The sequence below is a fragment of the Equus przewalskii genome, chromosome 7 (genome assembly GCF_037783145.1).
Source record: "Equus przewalskii isolate Varuska chromosome 7, EquPr2, whole genome shotgun sequence".
Taxonomy (NCBI): Eukaryota; Metazoa; Chordata; class Mammalia; order Perissodactyla; family Equidae; genus Equus; species Equus przewalskii.
Window position 1 is genome coordinate 78,513,868 of NC_091837.1, and position 15,522 is coordinate 78,529,389.

Here is a 15,522-nt window from a genome sequence, read left to right on the forward strand (position 1 = left end):
TCGAAAGGGCCAATACCTGGCTGCCAGGGGCTCCACAAAACTCTCTGTAAGGGTTTTCTCTATGCTTTCCCTGGGCCTTGCATCATAGCCCAGAGAGAGAGAAGGAGAGAGAGTGCAAGTGAGAGCCATGCCAGAATCAGCTCTGTCCCTTGCATCACAGCAGGGAGGCAGAGACGGAGAGCTCGAGCACCCACCGTGCCAGAATCAGATCTGTCCCTCCCACACTCAAAATAGAGGGATGCGATGAAGGGCAGGTGCTGTGGCTGCTCCGGAGCCCGCTCTCCGCCTTCATGTCGGGATCTCTCGGGCAGCCTCGGCGCTCCCGCCACCCTGGCTGCTGCTGTCTTGGCAGGCTGTGCCACAGCTCTCAGCTGGGGGAGGGCAGGATCAGACCCTGAACTCAGCCTTTGTTCTTCAGAAGTTCTGTGGTCGTCTGACTTTGTGCACAGTGTTTTTTACTGACCTAAGCTTTTACATTTCTCAGAAGTCAAACGTGTCCTTGAGATTTGTTTTTCATAAGCCAATCCAGTTCCAAGATTATGAAAATATTCACCCATGATTTCTTCAAGGACTTCTTCATGTGTTCGACATTTATGTTTAAACCTGTGAACCCTCTGGAGTTTGTTTTGATGCAGATGATGAGGTAGGGATCAGCCACTCATTTTTTTCCCCCCTGGATATATAGGCAATCATCTTAAAAGTATTCATGGAATAATCTTGTACTCATTGAATTGAAATGCCACCTTGATCATATCCTTCATTCTCATGTTTTAAGGCCTGTTCTGTGGCTGCTGGGTTCACACTGGTCATCTCTGTCTCCCTCTCTCTCTGTTTCTCTCTCTTTTTCTCTCCCTCTTTCTCTCTCTTTCTTTCTTTCTCTCCCTACCCCCCCATTCTCTCTCTCTCTTTCTCTCTCCCTCTCTTTCTTTCTTTCTCTACCCACCCCCCATTCTCTCCCTCTCTTTTTCTTTCTCTCTCTCCCTTTGTCTCTTTTTCCCTCTCTCTCTCTCTATCTCCCTCTCTCCTTCTCTCTCTGCCTCTCCCCCGCCTCCCAGGCATTCCCCATCTGTCCTCTTCCCCACATGGATAGCTCACGGGGGTGGAGGACTGGAGAGGTGGAGGGTGGGGAGTTTCCTCCTGGGCACTGGCCCCTTTCCTGTCCTATTTGAGAATAAGAACAAACTCTCACCCTTTTCTTCCCTTCAGCTCTGGCAGGTGGCTTTTTCATTTTTGATTTGACTCTAGGGGCGACTGGAAGCCCCCGAAAGCCTTTAAGCAGAGCAGGGATTCTATCTTTTAAAAATAAAAATGTGATCACTCTGGAAGCAGTGTAGACAATAGATAGAAAGATTTTAAGAAGGGACATGGGAAAATTTGCATTAAAGAAAGTCATGCTGGCTGTCATGTGAAGAATAGACGAAAGAGGGGCAGGTGTGGAGGGGGAAGCCCAGAGAGGACGGCCACTGCAGTGCCCAGGGGAGAGGAGGTAATGGCCTAGAACACAGGGGGAATGAGGACAGTCAAGAGGTATCCAGGATGACTTAACACAGATTGGCTGTGAGGTGCAGGAGAGGGAGGGGATGCAGGGTGCGCCTGGGCTTCCTGCTCCAGCATCTGGAGGGCTTGGTGGCGATGGCACTGTGCGGGGAGACTTCAGACCTGGAGGATGAGTGGATGCTCCAAGAGGTCTCGCGTTCACTTTTGAAGCACACAAATTTGAAGTTTGAAAGCACACAGGTGGATGTGGGAAAATCTCACACTGAAGTTTGAAATGTGGGTGGTATAGGGACAAAGTCTACGAGAATGCACGAGATTGTGCAGCGGAGAGGAGGCCGTCGGTGGGCAGGCAGTGGCCTGTTCCAGGAGGAGGAGTAGCAAAGGAGGCTGAGGAGGGCCGAGAGAAGGAGAAGGGACACCAGGATGCTTTGGGCACGGCCGATTCCTAATTATAAGCCCTCCCTCTGAGCTCCCAAACTTTCAAATCTAGAGGTTTATTGTTAAAGAGGGATACTTTTATAGAAAGAAAAAAAAAGAGCCAGATTTTAAATGCCCAGTGTCTGTGATGTCTTTTGATAACTGTCAGCCTTTCTTACCAACCAATAACTGCAATGAACTAGGCGTAGAGTCAGAAATTTTGGATTACGGTGGCTACTAGTTCACTTATTAGCTGTGAATTTAGATAACTGATTTATCCCCCTCCAGCTTTGGTGTTCTCACCTGTGTGTGGAAATGTGAAAACCTAGTCCACAAAAGTGTTTTAAAGTGGAAGATACTTCTCAACATGCCCCATAATGACGATGCATTTAGTAAACAAATATTTGGTGGGTGTCTGCTATGTCCTAGTGCTATGGGTCTAGGCACTGGGAATACTGGAGAACAAGCCGTGTAAAGTCTGAGCTCATGTGGAGTTTGACTTCAAAAAAGGAAGTAAACAATAAACAAGTCAGTCAACTAAATAAAATAGGTTTCACAGTGGATAGTCACTTGGAGGGTAGGGATGGGCAATTTTAGACAGGATAGTCAGCCAGCGCATTTCTGAGAAAACAGCATTTGTTCTGAGACCTGAATGGCCAGAAGTACCTAGACATGGAAAGATCAGACATGGAAAGAACATTCTAGGCAGAGTCAAGGACAAGGGCGAAAAGGCTCAGAATCAGGAAGGAACTGGGTGAGTTTGAGGAAGGAGGCCAGGGGAGGTTGGTATCAGATGTACTGGTGTCCCCGTACGCTCCCAAGGCTCACGGTTCCTCTCTATCTGTGATACTCAATCCGCAGTGTGGGTGCTGTTGGATTAAATTAGGCAGGAAGGAAGATAATCAAGAATTTGGCCTCATTTAATTTCCAAGTCTACATGCTAGAGTGAAATTGTATCTCCTACTGAAGGCAGCAACCATTGATTACTAAAGGCAGCAACTATTGATTATCCACACAGCTGGGTAACAATTCTGCTTGCTAGTAGCAACACTCAAAGCTTCTGGACACTCAAAACATCCTCTAGTCCCCTGTTCCCCTCTTCTCACCAATTGTGTCTTGTTTTGCCCCTTCTGCCTCATGTGGATCACGACTACCATGCATTTCATCTCTGCCTCTTCCTCGTTCCACAGGGCAAATGCTATGGGTCAATTGTGTATGTATTGTTATTGTTTTTATCTTTTTTAATCTTTTTTATAAACCCATTTATCCTGGAGGTCCAAACTTCTTTTGCCTCTTGAGGATAATTTTTCTCTTCCCCTACATAGATTGTGTAAATTGTGAAATATAACACTCAACCAGAAAAGTATACAAAAGAATTTACTATTTGTAGTTAATGTCACTTAACTATCCTGTAAAAATATTTCCAAACCTCACATAATTTCACAATAAATTATAATCCATTTTCAGTTGTTTGCAGCTAATTCATATATATTTTATTTCTTTAACTAGACTGTAAACGACTCGAGGTCAGGGGTCATTTCTTAAGTGCCTTTTCATCCTCTCCATTAGTGTACCAACATCATCGCAGAATCTTGTTAAAATAAGTATATCCAGGCTAGGGCCCCACAGATTGTGATTCACCAGTCTGAGGACAGGTCTGCATTTTAAGTAAACTCGTCAATTGATTCTGAGCTTGTATTTACACGATTACACTTGGACAATCATTGCTTTTCACTCTCACACAAGACTGAATTACCTTCTTAGTAGTTATTCAATAACTACCTAAAAATAATTTTTTCATCATTAGACATTCTGGGTTCTAATAAACATAGCATTTCCTAATAGTTTCTTCAATGAAATCCTTGAAACCAGTTGGATTTATTTACTTGTTGAAAATCAATAATTCAGCTAACTTCAACGTTCGTGCAGTCTTGACCCAGGCCCAGCATTCAGCTGATACCTGAACCATAAACCACTGCCTATTTCTCTTCTGGAATTTTTGCAGTTAAACAAAAGCACAAACATGCTTGATGATCATTATTTGTGATAATCTAGAAAAAACAGAAAAAAATTAGTAAATAAGGGAGAGTAAAATGCAGAATAGAAACTCTGGGAGATTAAAAAATTTTTTTCCTCTCTTTTCCACATTTCATAATGTGCTTATATGTTGCACTAATATAAGTTAAATTTACTTTTCAACTCTGTAAAGCATTTACTGAAAACTTGTTTGGCCTTACGAGTTGGAAGCCTGGGTGGGGCGGCGGGTGGGGTGACACCACAATCTTCGGCTAACAATGTGCAGGGTACGCGTGCTTTCCATGGCTGACAGATGTTCTAACCTGCTCCCTCACAAGTCATCTCATTTCTTATCTTATCTATACTACTTTTGAGCTTTATTTTAGGCTGCTTAAATTCATTGTCAAGTTTAGCAAGGGCTTTTTGGTTTGTAAAATGTGCAAATTGAAAATAGGATGATAAAATGTATAGGTAGAACATTTTTTTTTAAAAAGACAATTGATAAAGGGAGATGTTATCGGTTGAATTGTCTCCCTCAAAAATATATGTTGAGGTCCTGACTCCCCCTATTTCTCCCTGAACCCCCACCTGTGAATGAGACTTTGTTTGGAAATAGAGTCTTTGCAGATGTAATCAAGTTAAAAGGAAGTCCTACTGGATTGAGGTGGGTCCTAATCCAAGGACTGATGCCCTTACAAGAAGAGGGCAATTTGGACGCAGACCCCCAGGGAGAAGGCCATGTAAAGATGGAGCAGAGACTGGAGTGATGCATTTACAAAGCAAGGAATGCCAAGGATTGCAGACAACCACCGGAAGTTAGAAGAGGCAAGGAAGGATTCCTCCCCTACAAGCTTCAGAGAGAGCATGCCCCTGCTGACACCAAACCTTGATTTCAGACTTCTAGCCTCCAGAACTGTGCGGAAACACATTTCAGTGTTTTAAACTACTCAGTTTGCGGTACTTTGTGATGACAGCCCCAGGACACTAATATAGGAGAAAATGTCAATTACATTTATGCTGAAAAATATCAAGTCTTGATCTAATAGAATATGGTCCTTGGGACTGGCCCCGTGGCCGAGTGGTTAAGATCACACGCTCTGCTGCAGGCGGCCCAGTGTTTTGTTGGTTTGAATCCTGGGTGCGGACATGGCACTGCTCATCAAACCACGCTGAGGCAGCGTCCCACATGCCACAACTAGAAGGACCCACAACGAAGAATATAAAGCTATGTACCGGGGGGCTTTGGGGAGAAAAAGGAAAAAATAAAATCTTTAGAATATGGTCCAGTCCTAGTCAGGGAATATGGGAATTTCAGTACGATAGAGGTTGAACTAATTCAAAAAGATATAGGCACCCCTATGTTCATTGCAGCATTATTCACATTAGCCAAGACTTGGAAGCCACCCAAGTGCCCATCAACGGATGAATGGATAAAGAAGTTGTGGTATATATATATGCAGGGGAACACCACTCAGCCACAAGAAAAGACAAAATTGTGCCATTTTCAACGACATGGATGGACCTTGAGGGTGTTAAGCTAAGTGAAATAAGTCAGACAGAGAAAAACACTGTACGATTTCACTCATGTGTGGAAGATAAACAAACACACAAACAATGAAAACAGATTAGTGGTTACCAGAGGGGTAGCGGGTGGGGGAGAGTGAAAGGTGTAAAGAGGCACATATGTATGGTAACAGATGGAAACTAGACTATTGGTGGTGAACATGATGCAGTCTGTACAGAAACTGAAACATAGTAATGTACACCTGAAATTTACACAATTTTATAAACCAATGTGACCTCAAAAAAAAAAGACAAGACAGAGTTTGAAATAGTGACAGTCTTTGCTGACGCCATCATCTTGTATGAGAACTACCATAATACATATCTTCACAAGTTACACTGTCTCTGGTCTTAGCTTGACTAATCTAGTCCCACTGCAGCCAGAGTGAGCTTTCTAGAATCTGATCATGTCACTCACACCCACATGCTTAAAGCCTTCAGTGCCTCTATTTCACCCATTCACAATAATGCACCACCTCCTCAAGTGGCTTCTTGTCCCCTTCACCTCTCACCACTCCCCACCTCACACTGCTCTTCAGTCTCTGCATAGAACATATTTCTTCCCTTTGGCCTCATCACTTGGCGAACTCCTATGCGTGCCTCAAGTCTTTATGTAGGTGTCCTTTCCTGCTTAATTGCCCTCCCGGGTAGAGCTGTAGTCCATCATAACTTCCGCAGCACAGCCTTGACGCACATCTTATTGCACCTGCCTGTGTTCTTATCTATATCGTCCTCCAGCCTTGCTCCTCAAAGTGACATCCATAGACCAGAAGCATTAGCATCACTAGAGTCTGCTTAAGATGCAGAATCTTAAGCCCCGCCAGATCTCTAAAATCAGATGTGCATTTTAACAAGACTCTCAAGTGATTCTCATGCACATTGAATTTGAGAAGTACTGGTCTCTCCAAGCAGGTTCCACGGGGGTAGGCAGCATTGTCTCCCCAGAACCGAGCACAATGTCAGTCTTAAAATAAACATATTTATCTGATCAAGTATCAGGCTGATTTTGTGTTCACACACATGCTATACAGGAAAAAAACAAGTCCTCTTTTATCAGAATAGACAGACTCAAGTCTACAGCCTACATATGTTGTCACAGGCTTCTTGTAAATTCTCTCTCATTCCTCTGTCATATCCTCTTGTTTTCCTGTCAGATCCTATTTTCTGCATGAAATACACGAATGACTATTCTATTACTAATCATGCTTGCTGTTTTGTTTTGTTAGTAATTTTTTTAAGCACTCTAAGTGACAACACAGGCCTGGCCAGATTTGCTCTATCATTTTTGAACTTGGTCCATGAAAACTGCTACCTTGTAGTAGTTTTAAAACTGTCCTCACCAGGTCTCCCCTTGGCTTTGTTTTCAAACAGATAATAGGGAATTCTAAAGCTTCATGATAAATCTTTATTTTGTCAGTCCCGGTGGTCAAAACAGCCCCCTATGCTTATATTTCTTGCAAGCTCTCATTAAATGATCTATCCCTTTTCCAGAGAAGTATACAGTTAAGAGAGCCTTTTCACACTCAGCTTCTAATTCTCTTAGAATGTTAGATCTGGAAGAGTTTATGGGCCATCTCAAACCCAAACCCTTAAAAAGTCCTCCATAAATGGCTGATTTTGACCCACCTCCGAAGTCCAACCTCCTTCCACTTCTCTCCTCCCTTTTCCTTCCAGCAAGTTGAATTTGCAATTCCCTCAAAGGCACAATTTGCCTAAGGTTTGTATCTAGCGTGGGTCACGTGGCCAACAGCCTTTTATAATGATAATGTCAGAGGACAGGACTATACATCTTTGGCAGGTAAACAATGGCATAATTTGCTATTCTTTTGTGGAATGTATTCATCGAATTTCAGGGTGCCTGACTTGATCAGAAGTTTACTAATTTATCCAATCAGGAAGTTAGTGGTGTTCTTTAAGTATCAAGCCAGTCAAATGAGCCTGGAGAGGGCTCCAGTGGTTTTGGGACTCCAGGTTGAGATAATAGATTTCTAGGTAGCATCTCCGCTGTGGCTGTGCTTCCTGTGTCATGTGGCCGTAACTCCCCAATTCTGTCCACTCTTATCCCTGTGTATTTACGACGCTCCAAACTAAGTTGTTTAAACTCAAAGAGTGGTTCTGTTTCAATCTTTTAACATCGACTATACATCTGCAGGATCAAGTCATAAACAAATACTTGCAGGCCTGTGTTGATTGAAAGATTTAAGGTAAATAAACAAGCTCAAATGCCTACTGGGGCCAGATAATGTAAATGAGAAAGCAAACAGCAGGGAGTGTGGCTCACCGAAGCTCCCGCCCAGGGTCTCTCTAAGGGGAGCAGCTGCAAAGACACTTCTATGCTGCTCCGGAGGGTCTGAAAACGGATCCCAGGTTGTCAGAGCTTCTGATTTTCCAAAAGATGCCAGAAATACCGGCTTTTAATGCAATCTCTCCATTTTTAAATGTTGGTAACCAATTTAATTTTTCACAAGACACTTTGCAGACCAGTACCGAGAACCAAACCAAACACTTCTAGGAAGCCATGCAGCTCTAACAACCAATTTGCAACCTCTGCACTAAATAGTGCAGATAATATAAGAACACTCATTTTCTAAGAAACTGTGATTAGTGGGAAGGCCGCAGTGGGTAAGAGCTCTTGCACATGTGAGCCTGCCTGGGTTCAGATCTGGCAGTGCTCTTTACCTATGAGAGTTCGGGCGACTCACTCAATCTCTATAAACCTCAGTTTTCACACCTGTAAAGTGGCCATGACGGTAAGAATACCAGCTTCCTAGGGTTGTTCTGAGGACAGTAGGAGAAAATATCTGCCGAAGCCCTTAGCATGAAGTGTCCTCAATACCAGTTAGCTCATGCGAATTACTCCTGTCCATAATAATGGAATTATTCAAGGGCCAGTCAAGCATCGTGCGAATAACTGCGGATCGCCATATCTCTCACTCCTCCCTCCACCAAAGCATGTGAAAGTTTTCTATATGAAGACTACTCTTTTTTTGTGTTGCTAAGCATGCAGGACGAGCAATAGCGACCTATCCAGAGGGAATATGCTCGACTTTTTAAATCACAGTCTTGACCCGGGCCGAGAACTAGCCCGCTCTCCCCCATCTACACCCCTCCCCCCCGCCCCGACACGCACCACCTTCTAAATCAAAACAGTGTTTGCCGTCTTGCTCCAGGGTTTCCAATTTGCAGTAACTGCCCAACAGTTTCAATCCGGTGCTTTTCGCACATGGCCTCTGGCATCATCTCTACTGTTATTTAAGTTCTCTTCATTTCACTTCCCCGGAACTAGAGCCCACACTCTCCGAGGTTGAAAACTTTCCTTTTCCGCACTCTTTCCGGGGTTGGTTTACAGAAGTCTCTAATTGCCCATTTATGATAAGGACGAAGCTCCTGGCCTCCCCACCCCCACCTTTCCCGCTAGGAGAACCTTTCTCCTCTCGGACTCCTAGAGCCCGCCACAACTGCAGCCGACTCCACGTCGGAGCTTGCAGAGTCTCTGTCTCAACCTCCTTCTCCGCCACCCCCGTTTGTTAAAGAAGCCATTTCGGGGCTGGCCACGGGCTCGCCCGCCGAGAGCCCTACGCCCCCCGCCGCGGGTCGGCGCCGCCGCGAGTCGGGAGCGTGCCGCAGCAGGTCGCGCCGGTGGCCGGGCTCCGAACGGGGACAAGGGCGGGGACAGGGGCGGACCCTGGCGCCAAGTTTCCCTACGTCACTGGGAAGTCCCCGTAAGATCAGAGCGCGGGCCGGAGCGGGCGCCGGGAGCTCAGAGGTTCTGGCGCGCGCACGGAGCAGCGTCTTTAGCTTCGCTCTGCCCGCCGCCCAGCGCGCAGCTCGCCGCCTGCACACCCGAGGTTGTACCCCCTCTTTGGGGCACTGAGTTGCCAGGGACTCTGAGAAGAGCTCCTGCCGCTGTTTGCCAGGATGCCTACAAGGAAGGCGCGTAAGTCTGGGCAGCCGAGCCCCACGCGAGCCCCGGCAGGTAGGGACCAGCTGGGGCCCCTGGAGATCCTGGCGGGGTCGGGGTCCGGGGTCCAGGTCTCAGGCCGGACGAGGTCAGCCCGTCCGCACCGGGTCTCAAAATCGAGCCAGGTCTGTGCCGTGCACGTGCTTTCGGGGCGCCTCCAGGAAGTTGTTCAGGGGTTTTAGCCGGGACCGTGGAGATGGCGAGGGAGGGAGCCCGGTGTGCGACTGGGATGATGCTGCATTTTAGCGGATGCAGAAAGCCTCTCCATCGCTCGCCTTCCATCCCTACTCGCCCTGCCCCGGGGCCACGCGGAGAAAAAGTGCGAGTGCGGGCGACAGCCAAGAGGAGAAAGTCCTTGTCGGGGCAGGTGAGGGCGGGAGAGGCTCCAGGAGCTGCCTGGCCTCCCAGCGCTTCTTGAAACAGGCCCTTTTCCTCCGGAGTCAGTCGTGGCCCTTGGCGGGCTCTGCTCTGCTCGTTGCCACTCTCTCCACCCCGAGCACGAACAAGAGCAGTAATAACGTTTGATACTTTCACAGCCCTTCCACAAAGAACTGATGGAGGGGTGTGGAGGCCCCACAGGGACCACTGCATTCAGGAGCCCGGAAAGTCTTGCTTCTTTGTTAAGACTGTAACATTTTAACAATCGATATTAGTTGCAGAGAGGGGACAGGAGAAGAACAGTTGGTCCCCAATTTTTTTAATCCATCCATCCTGCTTTCACCCCCTGCCCCCTATAGAGCCCCATCGAATAACTTTTCAGGTCAGCTCCCCCCCCTTTATAAATCTTACCCGACAAGGCGGCTATCTGCTAAGGGGCAGCCGCAGAGGCGACAGTAGGTCTCGGCTGGAAATCCCTGTGAGTCTTACTGCTATTACATCAGACTGTGATAGGCCCCCTTTTAATTTAGTTTCATTTTATAGAGCCCGTGGGGCGTGCAAAGAAAGTGGTACGTTTCCAGTGTGGCCATGGCTAAGTTGGCACCAGGCTGCTGTCTGGGTCTCCCTTGGGAGAGAAAAAGCTTTGTCCACCTTTTGTGATGGCCCAAGACTTCTAATCATGTTTTCAAAAGGTCTAACCTATGCATAACCTCACTGATCCAACCTAGTCCCAAATCACAAGAAACAGCAGCAAGGTCCCTCTTAAACTTGATTAGATAGTAATAATTTTAATTGAGATATCAGTGACCTAGAACGTTGGATTAGTTTTTTGTGTACAACATAATGATTTGGTATATGTTTATATGGTGACATAATTACCCCAAGAAGCTTAGTTAACAGTCACCACACATAATTACAAATTTTTAAAAACGATTAGTACGTTTATAGATGTGTAACTGTAACAACAAGGTTAAGGAAACAACTAGGAGCTTCTTTTTGCCCTTTTTTTTGGTGAAAGGGATAATTTTTCCTTTTATAATTCAGGGCTTCCAAAATTTCATGTTGGATGATAATTATTTTTTTAGGATAATTATGTTTTTGGTGTGTTCATATATCCCACTCAATGAAAAGAACATGTGTTTATAAATACTTCTCAAAATGTTTGACTCTGTAGCCTAAAAGAATGGCATCTTAGGAGATTTATTAGGTCTCTTGTTAGGGATTATGAAAATTTCACCCACCTCTTGTAGAAAGAGAAATTGGTTGAAATGTAGATTTAAAAATCTGCTTTACCATACATTTGCAGTTTTCATTTATTTTGAGCCTAAATAGAGTCTTTGCAGGGTCTATTTACAAAATAAACTGGATTTTAATTTGTGGTCATAATGATTTTTAATGTTCATAATCATGATCTTAAAGTGGACCAAAAAGAGTCTAAGTTGCTCTTTGAAATATCCAAGAAAATTGAAATTATGGTCAGTATAGATTTGGTGTTAATTTCATTTACCCAAAAATATCTACTTGGAAATTAGATTATAAGCATTATTTTTCTTGTTAATATTCAGTTAATTATAATATCTCAATTCTAAAAAGTAGTTAACATGAGATAGATGTCACTTATTTTCTGCTTACCTCATCTCCATAAAAGCAATGGATTGGTGCAGATTGGGCTCATACGAAGAATTTGGCTCAGAGTAAAATGCAAACTTCTAAATTATTTTAGAGAATGTGATCTTAACTTTGGAATAAGATTTTATGAGTCTTTTATGAGAAAATTTCAATGAGTTTTTCCAATGAGGAAAGAATACATTTATTTAGATTGGCCTATTAATGAGGGCATAATCCGAGCTATGACTTCTTGCCATTTAAAGATAAATCCTACTTGAAAACAACACAAGAGTTTAGAATTTGACTTCTGTTCCCCCAACCAACCTTAAATGAGAGAGAAAAGGATGACATCACCTTTTAAGTCTGGCAAAGGCTTACTCACTCTTTGTGGTGTTTGACACTTTAAATGGCCGTATGTGAAAGTAAGATACTATTTGCCTCATCCAGAATGCTTTTAAAAAAAATGTTTCAAAGTAAATGTCTTTTTTCTTACCTTAACTATTTTTTTTTTGTTTGTTTATGAGTCACAATGTGTTATCTTATGTCGTGAGTGTGTGTTCTAAGTAGCCTTTCTCACATTCAGAAAACAAGTGTACATAAAGCTGAAGTTAAGAGAAATGCTTCATGGAATAAATACTCAATTTATCCTTTGGCTGGGCAGAACCTTGCTGGCTGCAGTTTGTAATATCGTCAGTGTAATTTGCATGTCTTGCTTTCCTTTTCAGAGCTTGAGGCTGAGTGTGCCATTCAAATTAGGAGAATTGGAGACAAACTGAATTTCCGGCAGAAACTTCTGAATCTCATAGCCAAACTCTTCCGCTCAGGAACCTGACTGCTCCAGGAGCCTCTGGATGAGGAGACCCCCTTAAAATGGAAGGTGTTGATCCCCATCAATTAGAGGAGAGACTGTCTTGACGTGGAGAGCAATGTGAAGGCACTCTTGTTCGCTTTTGGATGCCCTTGGAAACGAAGATAGAATACGTCAAAAATGAATTTCTGTTGGAGGTTTCCCAGAAGTCATTCTTTGGGATATGAGAACATTGTAAAACCACTTTGTTTATTTTAAAACAAGAATGGAGGAACTTTGAAAATAGGGAATTAAGTATGTATACATTTTGTTTTGCTTAGGGAATCGTTGTAGTATTTTTGCTGAAAGTTGCTGCTCAGCCTAGCATAAAGAGGAGTTGACAAATGGTTAGACTTGGTGGGGTCAGCAAACGGAGGATGTTCAGTGTTTGCTTCTACTTTTGGATGACGACTCCAGAACAGTGTATATTTGGTTTATATATGTAATTTTTTTAAAAGTAAAAGTTTCCTTCTGAGAACACTGAATGTCATAGTGAATGTCGATTTTATAGGTCACTACAAATTATAAAATAACCTGGTAGTTTGTTTCTTTTGACTCAAAATGTATTGCTTCTGTTCAGAGGACCTTTCATTAAATGTGTTCCTGTGGGCCACAACTGGAAAGTGTCTACTTTGAAAAAACTCGATAGACGTATAGGAATGTTACTTGGTGCCAGTAAAATTCTTGCAGGTTGAATATTGAAGGATAAAGAGTATGGGGATTTTTGCACAACCAGGAATAATGAAAAAAAAATGAATTCGATTTTTTACTGTTGTAATTAAAACTTTGCAAAACAAATGTTCTATAGTAACTGTTGGTAAGGAGATGAACGTGTTTCCTACAGAAGTTTTTAAAATCTATAAAATGCCCTTTCTCATGCTAGTCAACTAGTAAGCAGCCTATATAAAGTGATCTTTTAGGAGAAATTAAGCATGTTTCATAATTGGGATTTACTTTTTTTTTTTTAAAAAAGGAACAGATTGCTCATCCAGAATGAAAATCCATTTACATACATGAATATATATACACATATATAATTTGCATTAGAGTAATATTAATATGTAGAGTCTGAGAAGAGTTTCACGTATTTCATTTTTTAAAAATTATTAAGAGGCCAGGCTATCAAAAAAGTCCCCAAATATATGAAAAAGAAGTAATAATGTCATGATTAAATTTCAGCAGGAATAATTTTATTTATTTTACCTATTTATAATTAAAATATTTTTTGTTTAGTTTAAAATGTCTGTTAGTGAAAAGTTCAGTTTTGGGTTATGAGACTAGGGTTTCATAACTACTTGAACTCTTACAGTAAGAATGTTTTAATATAGGCTGTAGTCACTTTAGACGAAAAATTACCTCAGCATCTGTTTTCCTTCAGTATTACTTAAAGCTGTTAGTTTATTTAGTTGCAAAGTTTTTGTTTTTTTTGCTCTCTCTGCCTAGAGGCAGATACTTTGCTATATGGATATTTATGGCCTGTAACTCTATTTATACATATATATTCATTAAACCTGATACTGTAGCTGTAAACTATTAAAAATTATTACCACTCTTTTCTGTGTGTTTATTTTTTCATCCTGTAAGCTCCTGAGTGTTCATTACGAAACCAGAATATTTTAACTGGTTTCCATCAGCGCCGTCTCTGTCCTAGTTCCGTGGCAGGAATAGAGAATGCAGGAGCATTTGGCAGCATTTCTGCTGTCAAGGGACTTACACTGTACTTGGGAGAGGCAATAGTGAAAAATAGGGAATGAATGCCAGGCAGGGTCTTGAGTCCTGCTGAGTGCCTTCCACCAATGCCGGGAGAGTGCTTTCTTTGAAGTAGCTCACAGAGGTTCATGATCTAATTAGAGGCATGGTCAGCCTGCGTCTTTGGCTGCTCCTGAGCCTGTCTGCCAGGCAAGAGGAGCTTCTGTGCAGTTTCCTCTAGGTGACCTCATGCTTCTCCCTTCCTCTGCCCCAGCGGCAAGTATTGCTTCATCTGAAGCGAGTCATGTGCAGAAGTAGGTGTAACTCAAGTGGCCTTCCTGTTTGAGTGTGAGAACTAAAAAGATACCCCAAATTTGCAGCTTCGATCTATCTAGGAGCCACACCTTCAACCACCCCTGCTTTCAGAAAGAGTATGCGAGATCTTGAGTGTAAATTGCCTCCCTTAGATGGGGAGGGAGAGGAAGAGCTGCAAGGGGAAGCTGACGAGACGGCAGCTGGAGAGCTGGGGATGAAGGTGCCCTGGAGAAAGATGCGAGACGGCAGCTAGAGAGCTGGGGATGAAGGTGCCCTGGAGAAAGATGCGAACCAAAGCCACCAGCTCCTCCAGGGGAAGCACTTAGTATTGCAGGAGTAGGAGGGGGAGATTGGCTTCACAAAGAGTGGGGTCCATCTGCGCCACTTGATTTGAGGGTCACTGGAAGAGTAACTCCTACTCCTAAGGCTGCATAGCCGGAATTGAACCGTTGGTGTTCATTTTGCTGAAAGTACCCTTGACACTCATATAAGGAGTAACACAGGAAGGCTGGGGCACAATTCACAGTCTTCAGGTCTGAGAACTATATTTTCACATTAAAAAATTCCCAAGATGTCTACATAATTGTAATTGTATCTGATGACTGACTGACAAAAAGCTTCTAGGAATTAAAAAATTTGACTTGCATTTATATTTAAAAGAAATCCTCAATAGTCTATTTGCAAAGCATCTATCTATCTATCCATCTACTTATCTCTGTGTCTATGAATGAGACAAGTTGTTCTTCTGTCCAAAGATCCTGTGTGCTGTGATTTGGATTTTTTAATCCCTTGGAATAACTCTGCCCACATGTACACACAGCACTGGACAGGAACAGCATAAATGGTGAAAATCCTGTCAAACTCAAACCTTTGTCAGAGGGAATGATCCACCAGGAATATAACTGACATCTGGAAAATAGATTGGTGACCGGGAGTGATGGGGTGCAAAGAGCACCCCACGTTGGAATCCTGAAGCTGGGCTTCCAAGGCAAAACTGTTAATGAACTGTGTGACTTGAGCAAGGCAGTCTGTCTGAGCCAGCGATTCCTCTGAAATCAAGAGACTCAGATCATCTTTAAGGGCACTTGTGGTTTGAAACAAAAATTGGGGTGACAAAGGAGTCTAAAGAAGGTTGGCCAGCACACTCCCGGTCCTACAGTCCCACTCTCAACCTCACTTCAGACAGTATAAGAGAGAAGTGAAGGGTTTGCAAGACGAAGTCAGGGAGTAG

At 43.4% G+C, this 15,522-nt stretch overlaps 1 protein-coding gene across 1 annotated transcript; it reads left to right on the forward strand.

Moving 5' to 3' along the window:
* The first annotated feature begins 9,260 nt into the window (after positions 1-9,260).
* Positions 9,261-13,839, forward strand: PMAIP1 (phorbol-12-myristate-13-acetate-induced protein 1). The gene is made up of 2 exons (XM_008539198.2): positions 9,261-9,469; positions 12,166-13,839. The coding sequence occupies exons 1-2, from the start codon at positions 9,412-9,414 to the stop codon at positions 12,270-12,272; spliced, it is 165 nt and encodes a 54-aa protein (XP_008537420.1). The 5' UTR covers positions 9,261-9,411; the 3' UTR covers positions 12,273-13,839.
* Positions 13,840-15,522: the final 1,683 nt, after the last annotated feature.